Source organism: Pseudorasbora parva, chromosome 14, assembly GCF_024679245.1.
Source record: "Pseudorasbora parva isolate DD20220531a chromosome 14, ASM2467924v1, whole genome shotgun sequence".
Classification (NCBI taxonomy): Eukaryota; Metazoa; Chordata; class Actinopteri; order Cypriniformes; family Gobionidae; genus Pseudorasbora; species Pseudorasbora parva.
In genome coordinates, this window is record NC_090185.1 from 36,231,480 (window position 1) to 36,255,234 (window position 23,755).

Consider the following 23,755-nt stretch of genomic DNA (forward strand, 5'->3'; position numbering starts at 1 on the left):
CAGACTCTCACTCGCTGTGCCTTAAAAGCTGTGCTTATTTATAGACTACTAGACTTTTCTATTATTATTATATATTTAAAAAAAAAAAAAAAAAAACTTAAAAAAACATGCAATGTGAAGCTGTTAAAATGTTTGGGGCACTTACAACTTTTACAATATACAGCTGTCAGGGCAAGAGTGTCCAGTTCCAGCATACTGCTATCATTAAACTGATGTTTGGACAGAGCCACACACAAAGTTTCCCTGAAGGAATCCTGAATGTTTCTTTCTATTCCAGAATTCAGAGAATGTAAGTGAACTGCGTGGCTGTTTCCACAGTAGTCTTCACACAGGAAACACAAATGCTATCGCTGTGAGCTTCTGAGACTGTGCTGAATCACAGTACGTGAGCCGCTAATGAGCATGACTTCTACATGACATTGCTTTTGAGTGGGGATAATAAGTCTAGTAGCTGCTGATTTTGGCCCACAGACTCAATGTTCTGATGCAAATGGCGTTAGATATTGACAATGTAATTTGTCTTCTTAGCTAGACGTTCAAATAGTTGAAGAAACAGCACATATGTCCCAATTAACTGTGACTATGCAGATGCCTCCATACAGGGAGATCGAAAACAACGTAGAACTTAAAAAAAAAGCTTCTCAGTTACAAATCCATGCAGTGCAGCATAAGCTGGAAGTAAAGCTATGCTTGAATGAGCTGGGCACCGCACAACACTGGTAATGATGGCTGCTGGGATCCACTAGCTATTAATGCTGATGGCTTCTGAGGGGCATGAAGTTATGAACCACTGACAGATGGATTTTACAAATCTAGGAGGGGGCAAAGTCTTTGTCTCCTGTGGCAGTTTCTTTCTGTGGTAAACCGCAACGATTCTATGCATGATGTAGCAATATCACTCACAGAAGAAAATCACTGCCAGCTTCATTCACAGACGTCCCGAGGGAAATACCTGACATGCTAGGATGAAATCAATCCTGAAATCGTTGCTTCAGTGCGGCAAAGTCATCAAAACTCACTATGTGACAATAATGCAATTTCAGTAGAAAGATTGAGACTGACAAGGGCTCATGCTTGCAGACAGCACTTCAATATTCCTGTAGTTTTGAAATAGCATTAGCATTTACACTCTCAGAAAAAAACAAAACAGTTTGTCACTGTGCAATACCTTCAAATGGACATCTCTGTACCTTATTTACGCCTATAATGTTCATGCATTATAAGTACTTGCTATTCTAAGGCGGTAATATGTCAAGTGAAGTCAAATGCCTTCAAATTTGCCAGCAGCCATATCACCCTGTAGCCCAAGACTGGTTTCCCACTGAAGCTAAGCAGGGCTGAGCCTGGTCAGTACCTGGATGGGAGACCAACTGGGAAAAGTTGAAAAGAGTGTTAGTGAGACCAGCAGGGGGTGCTCACCCTGTGGTCTGTGTGGATCCTAACACCCCAGTATAGTGATGGGGACACTATACTGTCAAAGAGCACCGTCCTTCAGATGAGACGTTAAACCGAGGTCCTGACTCTCTGTGGTTGTTAAAAATCCCAGGATGTCCTTCGGAAAAAGAGTAGGGGTGTAACCCCGGTGTCCTGGACAAATTTGCCCATTGGCCTCTGTCCATCATGGCCTCCTAATAATCCCCCTCTCCTGATTGGCTTCATCACTCAGCCTCCTCTCCACCAATCAGCTGGTGCGTGGTGAGCGTTCTGGCGCAATATGGCTGCCGTCGCATCATCCAGGTGGTGCAGCACATTGGTGGTGGTTGAGGAGATTCCCCCTTCTATGTAAAGCGCTATGAGTGCCTTGAAAAGCGCTATATAAATCGAACAAATTATTATTATTATTATAAATGTCTCTGTATGGTGCTTTTCCAAATACACATTGTTTCAAAGCAGCTTTATAGAAAGTCCTAATGTATGCCTTTGTGCTTTAATTTAGCAAATTTTAAGGCTTGGCGATAAGACGATATATAGCAATGATTTTCCATATTTAAATATAACACTATTTATAGTGTTAATAATCTAGCACACGTGTCACTCAGCTCGTATTACATATTCAACATTATAATTATATTGTATTACAGTGTAATTATATTGCTGTACTAATTACTCTCTCTAAAAAGTAGCTGCATTACTTTATTACTGTCATGAGTGTCTGAAAAGAGTAGAAACAAATTATATTCTTTATTCCAAAGAAGTTAGGAGAACTGCAGGAAATAAACTAGATCATGACTGAAAATGACATGAATGAAAATAGAGGGTACTAAATAAATAGATTATGAATAGAGGGTATGCATGTGACATCAATGTCAGCCAGAGTGACTGTGGTTAGGCCCACTGAGTGGCAAAAACACACAAAACCAGGCCCGGCTCCACAGGTTGTGGAGGCTTGACCACAGACCCCATGGTCATTCCTGTGCCACCCCTCCGGACCGAGGGAGACAGACTTGATAATAGCGTGTAATTTTCTCACTTAGACCTGCTGCTTATTCTGCTACTCATTGCTTTTAGAGGGAAAAGCTGTCCAGCACTGCTGGATATGTAATCCTCATAATCCTCTGTAAGAATTAGTAATAATAGCATATTATTAGCGCAAAAGAGTCCAGTGCGTATCTGTATTTGTACTCGTCAAATGATTCAATTTCCAAAGTGTTTTCACTTCGGGGAGTAATGTAGCCAATCACAGACATGCTTGTTGATTTCTACAAAGCAATGGCCAATCTCAGAGGTTGAATTAGGGCTGTGCAATATTGAAGAAAAATGTGATATGAAAGTTAAGCTTTCAAAGGCATGAACTGAAAACGCAGCAGACTGAACATGCGCTGTGAATCTATGCCACGAGTGCCGTCGCGTTTACCTCATCTCTCATCACGAGCTCATCCATGACTGTCAATCTGAATCCTGTAGCATTTGGGCTGTGAGACTCCCTCAGCGGCTAAATCACATATTGAACACGCAAGTTCAGTTTTTAATTGTAGTGTCTGTTCTCCAACTGAACTGATTTTATGAAAATGAACGCGGTCGCGGTGGGAAAGCGATCAGTGATTCAGTAATCTAGCAGCGGTGGCTTTGGGAATGGCCTCACAAGGCAGCGAAGCATTCTGGGAATTGTTTTCTTTCATCCCCATGAGACAAAAATACATTGCCTGTCTTTTCTCAGTCTAGAAAACACTAATTAAAAAAATAATTTTACATTTCTACTACATTAATGACCCAGTTTAAATACAGATTCATCTTCCCAGCGCTGAAGTACTCCTTTAAGGGATAAGTTTACAGTTTATGTCAAGTTTAGGCTTCCAAACAGGTTTAGGCTTCTACATCAGCTTCTAACATCATTTCCCTCCGATTTTAGGGATGATTTATGGGTAGGTTGGGTTTAAGCCGGGCATACATGGTGCATTTTTTTGTATGAGCTCGCAGATTATTTTTTTCATTCTCATGGAAATCGTTGATGTTCATGGTCATGGCTTGCAGCATGTGAGAGGAATTACGAGACGAGCCGAGCACATTACGAGCACCTCACAGCCTTCCTGTAATTTTTACACGTTTAAAAAGTTCGGGGAGTCGGCCCGATTTTCATCAGTGTATAGGCTGTTCCCTGTTGTCAAATCATATACACAAACCCGTCACATAGGCTATATCTATGTTTATTATTAGGCTATAAGTAGTTGCAAACATACAGCGTGCGCATACAATGTCACACACACTCTGGGGATTTCTGTTGAAAGGATTTTTATACTCTCTTTTTCAGAGTACTTACATTTTAATTATGTATTGACATATAAAGAAAGTTTAAACAAATTTGGACAAAAGTGTTTTAGATCATTCCTACCTACCCTACCTTTAAAGGGTCATGAAACCCCAAAACACTTTTTTTGAGATGTAAACAGATATGTATAGGCTGCACATCATTGAAAACACTAAGGGTACTCATTAATGGTATTCATATGTGAAAATAGTTATTTTTGCATTTTTCAGAGCGATTTCTGTCTTCCGGTTTGAAAAGCTTAGTCGGAGCAACGTCACAAATGCTGACGTCGGCACGGCCTTTTCGGCCCAAGTATGGGCTGCTGGGCACATGCTGACGTCGACCGCTCCGAGCAATTCTCGATATATATTCATGACATAAAGCTCATTCAGTCCAATCCCTGCGCTGTAGTATGCATACAAGATAATTTAGTTAATATGCATGAGACAGTCACTTCTGTCAAGGCTCGGTAAAGTAAAATTCACCTGAGGAATCGCACGCCGAACCTGCAAGCGTTGACTATCTATGTCAGGAGTGCAAAATAACCAATCTGTAATCTGTAGGCTAATGAACAAAAGCCACGTCCTCTCCGTTTTATTTGTCGTCACAGCCATGCACTAAACCGCATGTGTTCGGGCTCTTAGTGAAACAGTGTACATATTTGTACAAATATAGATTTAGCTGCCGAGTGATACAGCGCGGATCGTCACGGCAACCCAACGCGCTTCGCTCTGCTTCAGATGCGCGGTCGAGACTAGCCTCAAACACCTTCGCTTTTATCCCGATCTAGAATTACACATCTCTGTCACATCGCATGTTGGGTGGTTCACGTTCTCTTATCACGTCGGCGCGTTGTTCATCTTGCCAAACAGCGTGCATATTTGGACAAACATAGTTTTATCACGTTTGCAAAATATTTTGTCATGCAGAATAACATTTATTTTCATTTCTCACTGAATTATGCTGGTTTGAACTTTGAAGAGCTGAATGATTTGCGATCTCTGCTGCACGCCACTCATAGCTCTCTCATTCGCTGTACTCATCCCTCATTTAATCTCACTGTGGTAAACAATGCCAACGTGAACCAAGAACATGTCTCAGAACCGCTGTAACTGCTGCTGTTGGTATCGCTAGTCTTAATGCACCTACTGACACTCCCCTATTTATGCAAACTTTCCCTCTTTCCACACAATACCATCCCACCTTTTCACAGTCAACCACTCCTCTTTTAACAAGCTTTTTCAAATCGAAGGTGTGAAAAAACACCGCTGCAGCAGGGGGGTTTCATGACCCTTTAACTGACTCATACTGTGTGAGCAATATCTCACGACCTCCCGAGTGTCCGAACTCGCAAGTGTAGGCCCACATTTAGGGGTAAGAATAGGGTTAGAAGGACCAGGATGTACAATTTTTGGACCGTAATGTTATTCTATAAGGTAAGCTAGAGGTAAGGAATAAAAACTCAATTTTGGCAGTAGCAGGAGAACAAAACTTTGGGAGATCATGGGCCCATTCTCCTATAAACAATGTTAGGGGTAGATAAAGTACAAAGTTGTCCCTTTAAGGATACTGCCCCAGTGACAATCTGTTGCATCCCTAAAGTTATTTTTTTTCTGACAGTGAACAATCAGTGGGGATTCTGGAAGAAAACTTACCTCGTCAACATTCTCAAAGGCATTAATGACGTCGTAAGGAAGACAGGAGAGGAGGTCAATGACGAACCAAGTTTTTACATAGTTCATGCGGATGAGCTTTGGGTCTGAAATCACCTCCCCAGCGGGTCCAACAAAGGTGGTGTGGAAGTTGAGCACAATGTCCACTAGGAAAATCACATCCACAATGCTGTCCACGACCAGCCACGTGACGTTGTTTTGCTTGGTCTTGAAGGACACATTGTAGGGAACCATAATGGCCGTGTAGAAGGTGAGGATGAGGATCACCCAGTCCCAGGTAGTTTTGAAGGTGCAGTAATGCAGGATAATGTGAGGAGGTGTTTTCGGAGCCTCTTGCTTGTACTGCGGGAGGATGTCTGAGCCTAGCTGCAGTACCTGATAGAAAATAAGAAGAGGACAGAGTCACTATCTGAAAAAAGTTACGAACATTATGGGAGACAGCAAGAGAACATTTCCTCTGGCTACAAATGGCATCCTGATGTATTTGAGCACAAATTCTGGGAGATTGACAGAAACTATGATTGACAGGGACATGACTGTCTCCGCACATGACAGCATGAATCTAGGAATGGAGATTTGCACATACTTTCTTCTATCTAAAGGAACATAAGCCAAGTGCAGAGAAGAAGACAGAAGAAGCTCATCACCCTTTCAAGTCTGAAACAAAAAAGCTCCAATTCATAGACAACTCAGTTGCGTCTCAATAAGCTCCCTAGTTTAGTATTCAGGGCACTGATCAGAGTTGGCTATTTCAAGAGCTGTTTCAATCACAAAATCCTTCCAGGGCCCTGAAATGTTAGCTCCCTAAAAAGTCAATGCACGATTAAAACCAGAGAGCATCGACACTCACTATGTTTCATTAACGGAAGTTCTGAAGTGCGAAACATAAATCACGTGAGCCATTTCACTACACATTACGATACGCGAAAGATGTTTTTAAAATACAAACCATTATTTAATTATATTTCAGAATAAATATATATCACTAGACAGGTAATGAACATAATCTACCATTTACAATTTATTTATGGCTGAAATATTGCATGTTTACCTAACAAGCAAAGTATTTATTATAATGCACTTTAAATAACATTAACAAATAATTTCCGAAAGATGTCAGTTCTGCTGTTGTTCATAAGTCGTAATATTGTACAATGAGGATGTTGGTATGTCACCATCCGTGTCCCAATGTCCTTTTCAGTGCCCGAATTCATAGCTGGCCTCTGTTACATCTGTATCATGCTTGAAGAAAATGTTGGTCTCTATTTGCACTTTGAATATTGATAATATTTTTTAGACTGTTTTTATTTTATTTAGACTGACAGCAGAAGGTCTGGACCTTTAGCAGCTTCCTCCTTAGCGAACGTTTCACTGACATGTAACGCAACCAATCAATGTCTCTGAAATAAAAGTTGAGAGTCGTGTTTAGATTCGTGTCATTTGTTTCTAGGCAGGCCGAACGCAACACACACGTCTCACAGATATCCTGTAGAATTCAACTAATCAGATGACAACTTTAAAAACTCCAGAAGTGTTTCCAGAAAAGTGTGCAAATATGCATCAGACGTTCAGCCGATGGTCCGTGTGGCTGAGGCTGAGACTAAAGAATATTATACGAATATTATAAGTAAATCAATAGGTATATAAGCATAATAGGTTCCCTTTTAAACTCAGAAGAGCATACTTTTGTGACAAGGCAGAGAACCACAATGAACAAAAGTTAGTAAAAGATGTTGTAGATTTAAAAGAGCCTTAGCAAAACGACTGCCATTTTATTGTAAAAATTTACATTTAAAATGTAATTTCAACCATTACAAATCCAACCAAAGAATGACGATTTGAAACACACTGTGTGTGAGAGTGAGAACAGAGTTTTGAGAACACGTGCTTTTGGCGATGAGAATGATCTTGTAATCTGCACTATGATTTCAACACACTGAAAAGAATGTGAAACAAGAAACTGCGGGAGGAAATTCACTAATGCTGTCATTAGCCCATTTCACTCCTTAGTTCCCTATATTCAATTGTTAACATTGACTCAAAACAATAATGTGATTTGCAAGAATCTCTTAACACCTATTGTTGGAGTCTGTTGTTGTTGCTGTCACTAGTATTTTGATGTTGTTATTCTGTCCTTTCAGGCTCATTTACGAGCTGTGCGCACAGCGAAAGTATAATGCTCATGCATACAGTACGCATGTACTATGCTGCTGATGAAATTTACATCATGTGCAATGTACGCATACAGTAGAGTACCAAAATGTGCTCAGAAAGGGAACTAATGCAGGAACTGAGGGGGACGTTCAAATAGAGTGTGTCAAGTGAGCAGCAGCCGCACATGTTGGAGATTTATCTCAAGACAGCAGAGAGGCTTTTGGGATTGCAGCACACACTCTTGGCCAAGAGTACTCAGGTATAAATGGATGGAGTGTTCCTTGATGAAAGGGCTTAAACACATGTAGACACACACACACACACACACACACACATGTCGTGTTTCCATGTTTTATGGGGACTTTCCATAGGCGTAATGGATTTCATACTGTACAAACTGTACATCCTATCCCCCTACACTGCCCCTGCCCCTAAACCTACCCATCACAGGAAACATTCTGCATTTTTACTTTCTCAAAAAAACTCCTTCTGTGTGATTTATAAGATGTTTTCCTCATGGGGACCTAAAAATGTCACCACAAGGACAAGGATTTGTCCCCATAACGTAGGGATTACCAGGCCACACACACACACACACACACACACACAAATCAGTGATCACAAACACGTACCTCGGCCAGACGGGAGTGCTTGTGGACGTTTTCGCCCTTGTGGACAGTCGGCGCTAGCTGCTGTAAAACACCACGGCTGCTGGTCAATGCCCGTGTCAGGCGAGCAAACTTTCCCCAGCCTTAGTTCATTAAAAAGGGGAAATGGTTAGAGAAAAATACATGTATAATGTTAAAAATACAGTTTTATTCCTGCATGGTAAAGTAGTCCAGCAGTGAAAATAACATCCTGAATAAATCTGTTAATACGTAAAGTCAAACACCGAGACACTCAGAGAACAGTTTCACTTTCCTGATGTAATTTGCATCTAATAAAACCGCTTTGGGCAATGGGAAACGTGTCAAAACAAACCTTTCGATGAGTCATCTTCAATGGGCTGCTTGAACGCAGTGATATCGCTGAAGGTGCAGAGAAAAAGTACAACTTTGTCCTGTTCGTTTCGGATGGGAGCAATTTTGATGAAGAACCACACTGGCATCCCTGCAATATCAGCAATTATTTATTTTTATTTTTTTTGTCTTGATAAAAGTAAGCATAAACTTTTTTCAAATGATTTCAAATAGCCAACTCACGGTTCTTCTTGTACATGAGTATTTCAAAAGAGTTCATCTCATAGTTCTCAAAGGTATGGCGGACTTTCTCACAAGTTTCTTTGTCAGTGAGTTCACCATACATGAAGCTGAGAGAAGAACAAAGAGGCATAAAGTATAACTAAGAATCTCTATAAACTACTGAGCCATGACATCCATTGAGGTTACGCTGAGCCTCCATTACATTTTTTTGGGTCGTCATTTGTTAATTCACATTTAGATGCAGTTTAATTACAAAGAAGAAAAACAGAGATGAACCTGCATGTGCTGCTCTTCTGCATGACTTCTGCACGATGGTAACCAGACAGCTTGCAGAATCCATCATTGCTGTAGACGATAGGCCAATCCACTATTTGGGCATTCCCCAAAACAAAATTGGTGTCTGCCAGAAAGGAATGAAACATAATATTGTTATAGTGTGATTACATTAGGTTGTGTCAGCAATGATATAGAGTTCTCAAGGTCAAGACTTAAATCTTATAAAACATACGCTTCCACATTCACCTTAAAGGAGTAGTTGACTGCAAAATTAAAATTTCCTGATAATTAACTCACCCACATCTCATCCAATATGTTCATGTCTTTCTTGCTTCAGCCGAAAAGAAATGAAGGTTCTTGAGGGAAACATTCCTGGATTTTTCTCCATATAGTGGACTTCATATGGCAACCAAAGGGTTGAAGGTCCAAATCACAGTTTCAATGCAGCTTCAAAGAGCTCTACACGATCCCAGCTGAGGAATAAGGGTCTTATCTAAACAAACCATTTGTCATTTTCACACCAAAAAAAAAAACAAAATAAAAAAACATATATATATGTTACATGTTAACCGATGATTTGGTTAGATAAGACCCTTATTTCTGGTCTGGGATCATGTAGAGTCTTTAAAGCTGCATTGAAACTGTGATTTGGACCTTCAACCCATTGGACCCAATTGAAGTCCACTATATGGAGAAAAATCCTGGAAGGCTTTCCTCAAAAACCTTCATTTCTTTTCGACTGAAGAAAGAAATACATGAACCTCTTGGATGAGATGGGGGTGAGTAAATTATCATGAAGCTTTCATTTTGAATTGAACTAATCCTTTAATGTGTGGTCACATTAGTGAAATTTCACAGGGCCAAAAAGATACTTCCTCCATTACATCAATGTTTGAAGCACGGCTCACACAGAAGTCATGGCTAATGCACGTGACCAGCTTCAACACAATGTGAAATCTGTGTAGGGAAATCTTTCGCCATCATGCAACATTCCTGATTTCGTGACTGCAAAAATTAGTTGCACAATGGTAAATGTGACCGCAACTTTACTCCCGAATAAATAAACAATTCCATGGGTGAATGCTGAAAATATATTTAACACATAGAAAACCATTGTGTTTGATGATCATCTTAATTAATCTCAGAAGCTGTAAATGATTTGGCCAGGTTTGGTTAATTACAGCTGGTTACCTTAGTTAATGAAGTTAACTGTCATTGTGACATTAAAAAAAAAAAAAAAATTTAAGGTAAGACATTGAAAGTTTAAGTAAGCAAAACTGGGAGATTTATAGTTTTAACTCATACATTTTAGTAACCAACACAGAAATGTAACTTAACATTATAATGTAATCTCAATTAAATAATTTAGTAGTGAAATTATAACTAGTTTTAACTAGCTAGTTCAATAAATGCTAACTGGAAACATAATGCTTTGATAGCATTAGCATAGCACTTGCTGAATAAGTACAGCAATATAACACATTTAACATAAATCTGTAAAAATCTGACACAGGTGTGTGTCTGTCTAACCTAAAAAATCTGTCTAACCTAAAACACAACATTAAACACTAATAAATATCACACTTAACATTCATCTTGCACAAAAATTATGTTATACGTTATATACGTGACCCTTAACCACAAAACCATTCATAAGTCACACGGGCACAACAATATATTCTATATGGGTCAAAATGATAGATTTTTCTTTTATGCCAAAATAATTTGGATATTAAATAAAGATTATGTTTCATTAAGATATTTTGTAAATTTCCTACCATAAATATATTGTTAGTAATATGCCTTAGACTTCATTTGGACAACTTTAAAAGGCGATTCTCTCAATATTTAGACTTTTTTCACCCTTAGATTCCAGATTTTCAAATATCTTGGCCAAATATTAGAAGAAAAAAAAGTAGTTTTGTGGTCCAAGATCACATAAAACAGTTTTTTTTTTCACAATTGTAGCATTTACTCTCCCTTTTGAGTGTCATGGCAAAGTATACCCTGCCAAGTTTCGGTTAAATTTAAGTTCATGAAACTCACAACAATAAAAGAAAAAAAGAAAAAAAAGAAATCTGACTTAAAATGTATCGATTTTGTGAGCTCAAGTTTTACGAATTAGTTCAATCCAACTAACTTGTATAAGTATTTAGAAATTTCTTTTTCTTTTGAGTTCACCCCACTCAAACCAATTCATAATTTTGAGCATTAGCAGCATCAGAGATAAATGATAAAGAGAAAGAGTGATATCTGATATGCTTCTTTAAAATAACCATTTAAGTACTGAGTTTAACAATGCATATATAACTCAAAATTTGATGCCCGAACTGCATTGTCAAATACAGTGTGAAGCGAAAGAATCCAGAGCTAAAATGTTACAGTGAGTTGTTTACCAAACAGACAGCCAATCAAAAATTACCTCATTAAATATTAATGAGCTTTCTACAGTCACAGTGTAGAACATAAAGTAAGATCCAACAGGATTACTTTAAAAGTGGTGTTTTTTGCCCTATAATGTGATTTTAGCAAGTGATTGTTGAAGTAGCTTTTGCAGGTCTATATTAATACAGATTTTGCCTATTTACCAGAGTGATAATGCCTCCCAAAAAATAATTTGATTAACAATAGCACATCAGCAGAACAATATACAGAGAATGAACTAAAGGATAAGATAAATCACTTTTACTGATCTACAAACTACAGATGTCAAAGCAAACGACAATGAACAGAAACAGCACCACAGTGGGATGGATGGGACTGAATCACATTTACACATCAGCTATACCTGTCTGTCTATGAGAAAATGTCCAAACTGAAAAGTTGAAAGGAAAAAGTTACAACAAGAACAAACATCTATGTAATAAACTTTTTGAATGGATTTGTTTTTTTGTCCTGTCTTTATTGCCAAATGAATCAATTTTAAATCCCTAAATACATTATATGCAGTGTAAGTAGTACAATATATATATATATATATATATATATATATATATATATATATATATATATATATATATATATATATATATATATATATATATATATATATACAGGCACAGCAGTCTAAAACATCAGATAATTTAATGTTTGAAATACAAAATAAAATATATAAGAGAAATCATTGTACAACAGTATAAACTGATTAATGAAACTCAAAGAGCTGAATGGTTGTACTATAAGGCACAGTTAAAGCACATAGACTAAGTTAATAGTAATGTTGTGGAATCAATTATTTAACAAATAGTAAATTGTGAAAGCTTCTCTCACCGTTGGAGCGGCGGACTATATTCTCCAGAAAAGTGTTCTGAGGGGCCACCAGTCCTCTACGTCCCCCGGCCATCCCTGCTCCTCATGCGGTCTGAGATCAGTGTGTGAAGCACAACGCAGCCTACATGATTATGGCCAGAGTAAAGAGCCTGATTCAGGATATAAAGCACAGGCAGCTTGCCCCCCCTCCCTGCAGTTGAAGAGCCAACCAGAATCTCCTATAGACAACATCTGTGTAGTAAAGAGATCCAGCATGTGCTGAGTCAATCAGTGATCGATGGAGACATCTGTTGGTGAGACGGAGACCTACAGAATAAGAAAAACCCGAGATGAGGTCATACAATTATCTAAACACCTAATGTACTGCAATATTGTGTTTGTTCTGATTGTCTTTTTCTGCCCTACAATTTTTGTGGTAAAACATAGATATATGTACACTGAAAAAAAAGGAAAACACACATTGTCCAATTTTTTATCTTATTATTTGCGATTTACACAACAAAATTGATTTTCTCTTCTAAACATGATTTCTTTGCTTTTGATTAATGTAATTCCAAATGTGCAGTCTACTAGATTACATTATTTGGGGTAAATGTGTACCAATAAAGTCCTCCAACTAGCCTAGAAATCTAGACGTACCCTAGCGGCAGCAAATCTAATCTGCCTGCGAGTGTCTAGCAACTCTCAATACACTTCTGAACTGTATTCGCAAGGGGGTAATCTAGCACTCGGAAAGCGTTCCACCCATTGCTAACCAAGCCATCACCTGCTGTTAGCATCCCATTGACTCCCATTCATTTTTGAGTCACTTTGACAGTGAATAACTTTACATCTGAGGCGTTTAAAGACTCCATTTGTCCATTGTTTATTTCTAAAGAAACACGACAATGCATAAAAGGCTCCGTTACCTTGTATCTTACACTATCTTAGACATAAAATCTGATAAAGTCAAGGGAGAAGAATGAGAAGAAGCCCATAGTGAGCCAAAAGCAACGGGAGAAAATATTTAAACAACGTGATTCAGATTTTACTTTCCACAACTACTAGAAGACCTACAGCTGTCCGACAGGAGGCTCACGTCACATCTACGTCCTCAAGCTCAGTCTGAGCCTGCGCAGTTCGCTCAGCCATCAGGAAGTGAGTGCTCCTTTACTGACATCACTTAACGCCGTAGAAGTCAATGGGATATCTTTGTCCATTTTATTTTACTGTCTATGTGTATTCGCCTAACTCTTGCCGGGCCAATCACATCGTGTATAGAGTCGGTGGGCCAAGTTGCGTTTGCGTCCTTCTGGCAAACACAGAAACTGTCGAACGGCGGTCTTTAGAATCAGCTTTGACCGTGACTCTGTAGTTAAGCTTTTCTCTGAGAAAAGAACAAAAAACAGCACTGAAGTCATTCTTAAGAAGGGAAGATGTGTTCGGAGTTTAGCTGACCGGATACGGCGAATGTTTAATCTATCAACACGCTCTGCTTCACCTTCGTTGCTCTGGTTGGTTGTAGCCAAAACACAACCATTTATCCGCCCCTCGGATTGAGCTGTCAATGGTGAGTTTCCAGACCAAACATCTTGATGTGGGTCTGGCTTGTCAGGCTATCCTCCAACATGATTTTTGCTCAAATGTAGTTCCCAGCATGCTTTTCTTGGGACTTGACGAGATGAGTAAAATTGTTGAACTTGAGTGTTATTTTACGTGTTTTTTGGGCAAAATTAGATAAGGGGATACTTTATATTGCTAAATAGTGGTTAATATTTAATTATGTGGCAATAATTAGAATCATTTAAATTATACTGGGTTAGCGTAGTGGAGAAGAATGGAGCGAGGCTGTGGACTGAGACAGCACATCTCTTTTTACATTTACTTCATTCCATGATGTTAAAGTTGTGTGAACAAATTATGTTTGTTTAACTAAATTGATTCGTGTGGAACCAATGATTAAATCATGTAAATCCAACACACCTTTTTTTTTCAGTGTACGACTGCTCAGGTGCACGGACACAAAATCCATATGGCAATGTTTTCAATTATGGGCCCTATCATCACAATGTGATTCCTGCCATACGACTCAAGGTTTTTTTTGTGCTAGTTTCAGCCCGATGCAGATATCATTTTCAAGTCCAGCTCCACGTTGTTAAAATGGCAAATGTTCTCACGCCCATCTGTTTATCGCCCATGGGCATCTGGTCTGAAGACGAGGAGTGTTCAGGCACATTGTTGGCGTGTTGCTATTTTGAGGAAAATGACTGTGCTATTGACCAACACAAACCTGGTCTAAAGTCACCTAAAGTCAATAGCACAGTATTTTTGTGTTATTTAAAGGGCGTAGTAATATGTACCTATAGGCGGGTCCACAACGTGCGTAGTATATTCTGTTTATTATTTCTACTTAAAGAATGAATGGGGTCTAATTTACCAGTGGAAATACAATTATGCCTTCTTGTAAATAAATCAGCAGACCAACAAAAACTGCATTTGCCCTTATTGAGACTGGTTATGTCAGAGCTGCCAGGATGTTTTTATTCAGCTGGAAATGGCCCAAACCCCAGACCTGAAAGATTGGATTGATGGGATGATTGAAATTGATTAATATGAGAGCATGTTGGGGAGACTGCAAGAAAAAAAAATTATGGTATCATTTTTGGCAAGTTTATAAAAACTGATGCTCAAGAAAAAAACTATCTTTGCAACTGTGCTAGAATCTACATTTTCCTCTGGATTCTTTGATCAAGAAATCAAACTCCACTTTGGCGGTTAGTCCAATTTGCACTGAATGCCCTATATCTGCTGAACTCAAGTCCAAACATAACTAAACTTGGCACACATCGATAACGGGACATTGTGAGGATGTAGGCCTATTCAAAATTTTGTCCAATTCTGTCCATTGGGTAAAACTAAATTCCTGTAATATTCATTGTATCGCCATGAGTATATGGCACTTGTGTCAAGTGTAATTGGTGTATTTATTTATTTATTTATTTATTTATTTATTTATTTATTTATTTATTTATTTATTTATTTATTTATTTATTTATTTATTTATTTATTTATTTATTTATTTATTTATTTATTTTTATTAAAAACTTGTTTTACAAGTAATTCAAAGTACCACAGTAACTTTCCAGTACAGACTTAAACAACATAGTGAGCTATTTTTTTGTTTTGCTTTTTGTATGATGGTTTACTTAGCATGCTTCATTGTAACACAATTTTAAGCAAATAGGAACAGGAAAATATATTTTACCTACAGTATATGACTGATACATTTTATTACACATCAAACACTCAATCTTGTGAATGTTTAGGCCCATATTTCAATGAATAGTGTGTAATTATGACTTTTTTTGTTTTGTTTGTTTTTTGTGTGTAACTATTTCCCCGATCTGCAGACACTTTAAATTATACTCATCTATAAGTATAATTATAGAAAAAATACTTATTTTACTTATTTATCAAAGAAAATTACCACAAATGGCTTACAGATACAATGGTAATACCAGACATTTGATTGAAATTGGAAAGTTGATAAACTTTAAACTATATTTTTTTGAGTCTATGCTGCCATCTACATGAAATGGGGTGTTATGCTTAAAAATAAACAAATTGCTAGCGTATACTGCCACCTAGAGTAAAAGCAGCATTACTGTGCACATGTGTGCTCCAGCCAGACATTAAACAACGCCACACATAATAGTAATACAAGCACTAATCTCTAGATAAAGGGTCTAATATTCACAGTACTCAAGGGCTGTCGATGGCTGGGGAATGTTAGACAGCAGTGGCATACTGCAGATATTAGACCCTTTATCTCAAGATTTGTGTTTGTGGTGTTGATTAATCTTTGTTATATGCTGTTCATTTTATTTTTGATTATACCATTGTTTGAAGTTTGTTAAGCTACTTTAACTTGATAGCAATTCAACAAAATAACCATAAATACTCATAAATGGACACTTTACAATTAATTAATTCCACCTATTTCTTATGTAAACCAGCATAATATCTCTAATATAGTCCTGGATCAAGTGAGTATGTTTTAATTTAATAGGTTTTAATTTAATAATTTAACTTAATGCTAAAAAGAAAAAACTCTATCCATCCTTCCATTGATTCTCTAGACCTCTTGCCATAAGGTTACAGGGATGCTGGATCCTACCATTTCAGACCATGGGCAGGAAAACACACTCAATAAAAATAAATAAATAAAAATAAATAAAAATCCTCAAACAGTATTGAAAAGTACTTATTATAACCCCTTTACAAAAAAAGTATCAGCTGTATAGGTCACCCACGTATACTTTATTGACCACTGAAAATATACAATTTAACCATTTGGTTAATTCAACATGGAATGGCCCCATAGTCTTGGATATGTTTTTTAAAGTTCTGAAAGCAAGGAACATGACTAAAAAAGAAGGGGGAAAAGGAAAGAAAAGTTGATAAAGTTGTGGGTGTCTTGCTCCTTGAGGGCCACAATCCTGCAGAATTTAGCTCCAATCATAAATAAACACACCTGATTCAGGAATTCAAGGTCTTTAGCATTATTTGGGGTTCGTTCCGCACTTGCAAACTTCCCTAATCACTTCCCCTCAGGGGAATCCCTGCCACCATTTTGAAGTATGTTCCACTTTGTGAGGTGGACAAGGGAAGTTTATATGGACAGTCTTTCTCCCTCTATTTTGACCGATTGAGTCTACTTCATATGTACACTTCAAGCAGCTCCATATACCATAAATTCCAATTACACAGGTGGGGCATGTTGTCACACTGTTACAATGAGCCCCTGTTAGATCTATGCTATTCTATACTTTTAATAAATTCTCTTGAGAACCCATAAGAAAAACGCGAACAAAGACTGAGAGTCAATGCTTAGAAGTTATTCATTATTATTATGTGTTCAACTATAATAATAATAATAATAATAATAATAATAATAATAATAATAATAATAATAATAATAATAATAATAATTCATTACATTTATATAGCGCTTTTCTTGGCACTCAAAGCGCTTTACATAGAAGGGGGGAATCTCCTCAACCACCACCAATGTACAGCATCCACCTGGATGATGCGACAGCAGCCATATTGCGCCAGAACGCTCACCACACACCAGCTGATTGGTGGAGAGGAGACCGAGTGATGAAGCCAATCAGGATATAGGGATTATTAGGAGGCCATGATGGACAGAGGCCAGTTGGCAAATTTGGCCAGGATGCCGGGGTTACACCCCTACTCTTTATCGAAGGACATCCTGGGATTTTTAACGACCACAGATAGTCAGGACCTCGGTTTAACGTCTCATCTGAAGGACTGAGCTATAGCTGTGTTTTGAGGTGTTTGTTGTCAAACTTTATTATTTTTTAAAAAAAGATGCCATTATTTGATATGAAAAAAGTTAATAATTGTATTTTTATTTTATTTTTTCTATTAGATTTAAGCTGTCATTTGGTCATGTTAGAATGTACCCCACCTAGGGCATGTTGTCACATTTCACCTCCATTCTTTCAAGAAAAAAGTATTCTCTGTATTAATGAAACAAACCCATATAATTGTACTAGAAATGTGAAATTAATGTGGGGAAAATAAGTACTCTGAACCCCAAGTGGATTTACAGGAACTGAGAAAATCAAAAAGCATTAGGTTGAGCCTACAGCATGAAAGGCAGAGTTTAAGAAAAACGTCTCGGTTAGTCTGTAACCTGTAGTTCCCTGAATTGGGAACGAGACGGTGCGTTACCGCTTTCGGAACGCCTCTGCGTGATTGCGTCGTGAAGCACGTATGTCATCAGTCCAATAGGAAGACGGAACATCATAGGCGGGTGACTTCACGGACCAGGAAACTATAAAGCACATCGGTAAACACACACCATTAGCTTCTAAAAAGGATGAAACAAGGCACTTGCAGGCATGCGGGGAGTGTGGCACGGTGACGCAGCGTCTCGTTCCCAATTCAGGGAACTAAGGTTACAGATGTAGCTGAGACGTTCCCTATCATAGGAACTCGAGCTGCGTCACCGCTTTGGGAACGAGAATACCCACGCCCCCATAGGAGCCGGATGCCCGCCTGTGAAGTGTCAGGAGGACAGCACGCGAGCCCCAGGAGTAAAATAAATGTCAAGTTCGTAAAATCTGATGAAGGTATGCGGCAAAGACCAGCCTGCCGCATCACAGACATCCTGCAGGGAGGACCCTGACAAGAGTGCCTGCGAAACAGCCATACTTCTTGTAGAGCGGGACCGGACGGCCAATGTGAAGACTGTCCGGCTGTAACATAAGCAAGTGAGATAGCCTCGACCACCTACTTGCTGATCCTCTGCTTTGAAACTGCCCACTCGAGGAAGACCCATAACAGACAAATAACTGTACTGTTCTCCTCCACAGAGCAGGACATAAGTGTCTAGGCACAAATAGTGCACAAGCAGAAAAAGATGTCCTGGTCAGACATCACCAGAGGCGGACGACAAAAGGCTTGCAGCACAAAGGTCTTACACTCTAAAAAATAATACAGTGGCTTAGTAAATATCACAGTAATAATTAACTTTATTAACTTAATAAAATCGCTCAATATCATTTACTTGATGGTTTTAGTTAAACATACCAAAATAATTGACTAAAAATCCAACAGTTAATTTTGTCTAAAATTTATAGTTATATTTAAGTTTTTTTCACTAAAATAATTTAGTATTCAAATAACCAATTATTTATTTTAAATATACTTAATACATTTGTGAAATTTATTTCAAAATATTTGAGAATGGAAAATTTATATTTAACACACACTGAAGAAATTGAGTAAGTTTACTCGATTAAAACAATGCACCCCTCCCCCACCCTCTGACGTGACGACATCTCGACGGTTGAGTGAGTGCGGATATTTGAATTCTCCTCAGTCACCAGAGCAGTTTCTTCTTCTCAGCGTCGCAGAATTGGGGCATTTCCTCTGTGAAATTCAGGTTTGTATGGTTTTTTTTTTAAATCTATATAATCATTACTGTGCTAAAAGGCATTTTATTTAATTCAAAACAACATACAGGGACAGTGTGATTCACCTTAAGTTAACGTGTGGCGTTGGTCTTTGAAACGCCTGCTGTGTTGCTCAAAACACACAACTTTATTCGTGAAGATAATGAATATAATGAATTTGGATGATAAAATCTTATTAAAACTGGGCACTGTTTGTTTATTGTCAGGTTATGGAGTCTGGCGCCTCGCAGCATTTTTCAGCTACAAATGAAACGCAGGACAGCGGTCTCAAGTTCAAAGTCCACCCGCAGACCGTTAAGCTAGTCCATCTCAGGCTCGAGAAACAGCGCTGATACGGTGGAAATGGGACGACAGACCGGTTGATTACACTTGAATTACTTTTAAATGTTTAATTTTTACTTCTAAAATGTTTGTTACATGAGTTTAAATGTTGTAAAATAACTGTTATTCTTTACATGTCAAAACAGTAATATATGCTGTAACGTTATTGCTGTAAGTTACTCGTCAACAATAAAGGCCATGTCATGTATAAGTGTGTTTGTGTGGACTGTGGAGTATTTTACAAAGGTTTAGAGGAAATTAAAGTTATACTATACAAGTTAGTAATACTCATAAATAAAAACAGTTCATATTAGTCATAAATATTGGTTTTTAAAATGCTTTTTACCCATTTTTTTCTACTCAATTGAATTTGTTAATGTAACAAATGCAGTTACTCAGATCTACTTAATTTTTTTTACTTACATTTACTCAGTTCATATGGTGTCTATAATTGATTTCACTGCTTTAAAATTTACTCAAGTTTTTTAGTGTAAAAATGTTTCACCAAAAAAATTGAGTAAATCATAGTATTAGTTTTTAGAGTGTATAGGGCTTGAGGAGCCTTAGGAACATAGCCCGGCCTAGGGTACAAGAAGGCCTTGGCCATACCGGGCGCAAATTCCAAACACGAGGGTGCCACTGAGAGAGCTTGTAAATCTCCTATACTCTTAGGGAGAAAATAGTGTCTTTAGAATAAAAACTTCTCGGAAACTTCCTCGAGTGGCTCAAAGGGAGCCTCGGAAAGACCCCGAAGGACCAAGAGATCCCAGGTCGGCACCCTGGTGCGTACTGCAGGTCTTAGCCTCAAAGTGCCATGAAGGAAACGAGTAACCAGAGGGTGTCGCCCCAAGAAATACCAGCCAAAGGAGTGTGGTAAGCACCTGAGGCCGCCATGTACACCTTTAATGTGGAGGGAGCTAGCCCAGCGGAGAATCTCCCCTGAAGGAACTCCAGCACCGCGCTCGCAGGGCAGTTAACCGGATCCCACAGGTCATCCCCACGTGAGCTGGAACTTTATTAAAAATAAAGTTCAACCACTCATTCCTAATATTAGGATCAGAAGGAAGCTTATGCAGTGACTGTGTTCTTCCACAACCAGGAATAGCTCAATATCTTAATATTGAGCATGAAATTGTTGCTGACCAGAGCCCTCCATGAGTCGGTGGGCGAGGCTACTGGATTGGACGCGCTGTAGAGGCGTGTTTCGTTGCACACTGACGTCAGTATAAAGCACAGGACCGTTTGCTGGGCCTGGTGTCTATAAAAGCTTTTCTTTGACTAACAAGGAAGTTTTCAGCTCTGAAACTTAGAGTATATTCTTATATTACCATGACCTTCTATCTATATATCAAAAGCTCAAGGGAAAGTTGATTCCTCAATTCATCACCCCTTTAAATGTCCTGGTAGCTCAAATCATTCATAATGCTATGCACCCTAACAAGTTTACCAGGGCCTTAGGAAGAGAAATAGGCCCACAGCATCACAGACCCTCCACCATACTTCGCGGTGGGCATGAGGTGCTTTTCGGCATACTAATATTTTGTTTTATGCCAGACCCACATAGAGTGTCTGTTGCCAAAAAGCTATATCTTAGTCTCATCTGACCAAAGCACACAATCCCAGTTGAAGTCTGGTGGTTGTTTTGGAGACTTCGTGACCCCAAGATGCCACTCTTTGATGCAATTCTGTGACAGTGAGCTCAGTTGTGGCAAGATAAACTTGGGACCTCTTCCAGCCTTGTTTGTTACTGTTCCAGTTGTTTTAAACTTATTAATGATTCCTCTGACTGTAGATGGAATGGCAAGTTAAGGTGAGTGGCTATTTTCTTGTAGCCATTGCCTGACTTATGAAGGTCGACACACTTGAATGGTGTGTTCTCGTCTTTACAATGTTGACAAATGGGTAAGAGAATTAGGCCTCTGTGTCACGTCATATTTATACCCAAGGGAAGCAGTAAGTCATTAATTAAAAGTTCCTAGATACCCTGACCAACTTTAGCAACTACAGAAAAATATCAATTAAATTTTTCAGAGGAATTTTTAGGTTAGGAAAGGTTAGGGGTGCTAATAATTGTGGGACACATGATTTCAAGTTTTTTTTTTCTTCTTCTAAATGTTTTTGTAATGTACTCTTGTAATGTAAGTAATGTACTTAAATGAAAGGTTGGATATTTCTCTTTTTGCATTTGGGTTCTATGTTGTTTTTAAAAAAGGAGAATTTCACAAGTCCACGACCACATCTTTAACAGGGGTGCCAATAATTGTGGAGGGCAATGTATATATACACACAATTAGAGCAGAATAAACTTTGCATTGCTACTCGTGATCAGGTCAATGATCAGACAAATATCTGCATGTATCTTGAAAAGCGGATGTTTTGGAAAGTCCTGAGGCAAGTTTTTGCGCCATCTAATGGTTTAGAGGAAAATAAAATCAAAGCAGCATTTTACCCCGTGGAGCCTTTGTGTACCCTACATGTTGTCTTTTTGACATATGAGACTTGATACCTTTAAATGGTTCAGATGCAGTATTAAATTCATCCCCAAACTACTGAAGAACCTGAGAGTGCCCTGGCTTGCCCTGCCCTGATTTATGATTCCTCCAGGTAGACAAGAAAAAAACCCTAATGACGTTTCAGCTGATTTGTTGAAAGATATAGTGGATTTTCAAGAAATGGAATGGGATGATTGCCCCAATATTACATTGAAAATTGAAAAATGTACACATTTCTAAATGAATTGCATACAAATCTTCAGCCCAGTCATTTTGACAAGATGAAGATGGGCCCTGCGATTAATGTCTTCAGCAATCCAACAGGTGCATATGTGAAATAAATGGAGGATCAGGAACAATGACCCCATCTTACCAATGGTACTAAACTGGCACAAGATGAAGTACCAAAAGCCCATCAACTTCCTCTAGGACATGATACAACTCCTCGGTGGGATGATAACTGGACGAACGAGTAGCTGGAAGCCTGCACAAACAGAAATTGTTATAGCAACATCTACAGTCCTATAAATCAAACAAGACATGCAACTAGTAAATTTACCCAACCTATTCAGCTGCATAAGACAGAGAAATCCAGTCCAGCTTCAGCGTAGTTTCACCAGGCACTCAGATCAATATCAGCTGGGCAGAGAAATCAGAGATGCCAACAGCCTTTTAGAAGACTTCTTGGACATAAAGAAGACATTTGCCATTCAGAGTGGCCTCAGAATAAGGTAGCGCAGAGCAGCTCCTGATGTCACAAACACTGAGACTTTTGTTCTCTACAGTCTTACAGGCTACAATGTAAAATCAGAAATTGCAACATTTGTAATGAATGCAAAAGCATGATTGAACAATGTCCTGAAGGAAAGAACAGTCGTTTAATGAAGCTGAAGGAATTCCAGCACAGTGTGCTTTGTCAGCTGTTTGGAAAGGTTTTTGATGTAGTCAGAGGAATAAATCAAGAGGCTTCATGGAGCTCCCAAATGTCATGGATTGCTGGAGAGAGAGGCAAGGCGTTTGGACAGAAAGTTTCCTTTAAGTAATAATATACAAAAATAAAATTAAAAAAAACAAATACAAATACATAAGACTGAGGTTGAAGTTCTATGGAATTACCTTTGTCTCAACAAAACTGAACGAAACTTTATAAAACTGAATGAAACTTTTTCAGAAACAATCAAAACTATGCCATTACAAAAGAAGAAAAAAATTAACTCAGTCACACAAATGTAACAGGATAGTATGCTTCATTCTTTGTTAATGTTTTTCAAAGATTCGTTTTCGCAAATTGTAGATGGAAATGCATTGCCAAAGATTTCGCTTACGTTTCTCAGTTTTTCTTTTGCAGTTTTGACACAAACCTCTCTTGGGGGCAGGCTTAACAGTGATCTACGGGTTCAAAACATGCGGAAATGGCTGCCTCTGCTGGCTAGCCTTTGGCTAAAGATTCCTCCTATGATGCAAATATCGTCAATTTCTTCATAGGAGGAACCTTTCTAGAAATAAAATGCATAAATCTCTTGTCTCAGGGGATATGAGGAGGGAAAGCACAATCATTTGAATATACTCCAGGGATTCTACTGATACAAAGCCATATGCTAATCGCTGAAGTAACCCTTTAATTCATAACTCAGCT

General features: G+C 38.4%; 1 protein-coding gene across 1 annotated transcript in view; it reads right to left on the reverse strand.

Moving 5' to 3' along the window:
• kcnh1b (potassium voltage-gated channel, subfamily H (eag-related), member 1b) overlaps window positions 1-12,441 on the reverse strand; it is a 99,090-nt gene extending 86,649 nt beyond the window's left edge. The window contains exons 1-6 of the mRNA XM_067416320.1: window positions 12,321-12,441; window positions 9,051-9,174; window positions 8,775-8,881; window positions 8,554-8,682; window positions 8,205-8,323; window positions 5,401-5,793 (exon numbers count right to left, since the gene is read on the reverse strand). Of these exons, the coding sequence (XP_067272421.1) occupies window positions 5,401-5,793; window positions 8,205-8,323; window positions 8,554-8,682; window positions 8,775-8,881; window positions 9,051-9,174; window positions 12,321-12,393 (945 nt within the window). The 5' untranslated portion in view covers window positions 12,394-12,441. The remainder of the gene's footprint in view (window positions 1-5,400; window positions 5,794-8,204; window positions 8,324-8,553; window positions 8,683-8,774; window positions 8,882-9,050; window positions 9,175-12,320) is intronic.
• Window positions 12,442-23,755: the final 11,314 nt, after the last annotated feature.